The sequence below is a fragment of the Etheostoma spectabile genome, chromosome 6 (genome assembly GCF_008692095.1).
Source record: "Etheostoma spectabile isolate EspeVRDwgs_2016 chromosome 6, UIUC_Espe_1.0, whole genome shotgun sequence".
NCBI lineage: Eukaryota > Metazoa > Chordata > Actinopteri > Perciformes > Percidae > Etheostoma > Etheostoma spectabile.
The window spans coordinates 17,672,956-17,675,254 of record NC_045738.1 but is presented as its reverse complement, the minus strand read 5'-3'; the positions used below and the strand labels follow the sequence as shown (position 1 = coordinate 17,675,254).

General features: G+C 39.7%; 1 protein-coding gene across 1 annotated transcript in view; it reads left to right on the top strand.

Moving 5' to 3' along the window:
• The window catches only part of znf385d (zinc finger protein 385D), a gene marked incomplete at its 5' end in the record, with an annotated part of 85,735 nt that overhangs the window by 76,579 nt on the left and 6,857 nt on the right, over nucleotides 1–2,299 (top strand). The window contains 1 exon segment of the mRNA XM_032519060.1: nucleotides 520–701. Within this exon segment, the coding sequence (XP_032374951.1) occupies nucleotides 520–701 (182 nt within the window).

The window sequence follows — 2,299 nt, the reverse complement described above, 5'->3', positions numbered from 1 at the left end:
CTAGACTATCTGTCCAATCTGAGTTTTTTCTTGCACGACTACAACAACCTTTAAATGTACATGTTCCACCTAATCATGTTCCTTCCTGAGGCTGTTTGCAGCGGCACCAGGGCTCCGTCTGGCGCATAGCGCCGCCCATGACAATTGTGATTAGTTTAAAGAAATGCCAATGAACCAGAGGAGGTTTATCCTCCCATCTCGGATTGCTGTGGGGACTAGCCAGACCCTCCTCCGCATCGCTGTAGAGGAATGTCTGGCAATGCAAGACTGAGCTAAACCTCAATGCAAACACTGCCCTGCGATGACATGCAAGTAAGCAAGATTTGTGTGAACCATGACATTTTTCATAGGCGTTCTTTAGTTTTATGAGGGACATGTCAGGGTAACTTACAAGTTGACCCTTTTAACACTGACCCTCATATTTCCTACACAAGAAAAGGGACAACCCCTTCCCTTCAGGCAACATGTATCAAGCGAAGTTAATCTACTGACCGTGTTGCTTCCTGTTTGAACTTGCAGGTACAAAGCACAAGACAATGCTCGAGGCCAGGACCGGCGTGGGTTCCATCAAGTCTTTCCCCCGGTCAGGAGTCAAAAGCAAACTGGCTACAACCACCAAATCAACAACTGGCCTGCAGAACAAAACGTTTTACTGTGAGACGTGTGATGTGCATGTCAACTCAGAGACTCAGCTAAAACAGGTGAGAGGGACAGAGAAAGACTTGAACAACTTTAAAAACTTTGCTGTTTTTAAACATAAATTCAAGCAAAAAGAGTGAAGAAAAGATTGGTCTGGAATATAGTCAAATGACTAATAACAAGGTCATGGCATCGGACTGGATTTTCCTGGGTTATGGAGATACAAAGGTAATATTTTTCTAAATATTATCATTATTCGACAGTTCAAATATCACTTTTTCATCATTTTGCCTTTGAAGTAATAGTCGACATTTTGCAAAATAAGCTTTATTGCCACTGAGATATGAGAGAAGATTGATACCACTCTCTTATCGGTCACCTCTAATTTCACTGTGTCTGTTCAAGTAATAGTCCAGCACATAACCCTTCATTAAAGTTCAAAGTATTCTTTTAAAGTCACAGTCAAACAGACGGACTTCAGAGAGAAACAGAATTCATGGGCGGGCTTAAATCACTCAAACATGGGCATGGTTTAGCAACTAGACTGAAAGCTATGCAATACAATTTTTTTCCCAAATGCAATGTTTTTTTGTTTTTTTAGCTCTTATGTGTCACAAAATTTTTTTTCAGAGTAGTTTGGACACAGGAATCATATTTTTTTTCCCAATGAGATTTGGGTTACTTTCATAAGTGGTCCTAAATCTGATACATATCCCATCACTGGCCAAGGTGGCCACAATAAGAAGGGTCTTATCAAAATGCATGTGTTTTCCCACCTAGTCCTGCCCTACTGTGCTGTGATTGACTAGTACTTCTACTAGTAGAAGTACTAGTAACCATTGTGATTGGATGATATGTGGAATTATGAGTGACATGTGTAAAAAGGAAAACATGTATATTAACACCCTGGAGTTCAAGATGATGTCATTAAAATAGACCAATGATTTACATGAAGATAAAAGTGGTATTTTAATATTTAAAAAAAACACAAAATACAATCAAAAGACTAGACAGATATTTGGCACAGACGATACACAGCATACAGATAACTGGCCAATAAATAAAGGGACACATAAGAACTTGGAAAATGTATTTTCACTGCACTTTTTCTTTGGCTCATTCTTTCCCTTTTGATGCACATATCCTCAATGTATCGTCGAGCACCCAATTTACTCTGTGATGTGTACTATGTACTGAAAGTACTTTGCTCTTCATCTGTGAAAACCTACTTATTTACACTAATTTACTTCAGTGTCAGATTTCCATTTTTAGTTGGATTTAAGATTATTCTTTGAATACAAAGATGCACCGCTGCTCGTAATGATCTTTCCTTTCATCCAGCTGCGCTGCTGTCACAGCAAAGCTTCCCCTGCCTGAAGTCTCTTGCAAAAACTTGTGTAGGAAATCTGGCCAAGAAAGAAACTTTTTCCAGCAGGTGTAAAACTATCCGAGTTTCTCCTAATCCATCTCCTCAAATAAGGGAAAAGGTTGCTAGTTTACATGATGTTAAGGAATCTGACACAAATGTCATCTCTTTGTGATATTTTCCTCAGTGCGGCTTGGCTGAAAACTCTTCCGAGGAATGTGTATCTTGGTTGTTGCTTTCGGGTGCTCCACAATTTTTTTCTCGTAGCTGGTGATCATTCTGTCACTGGGGGGG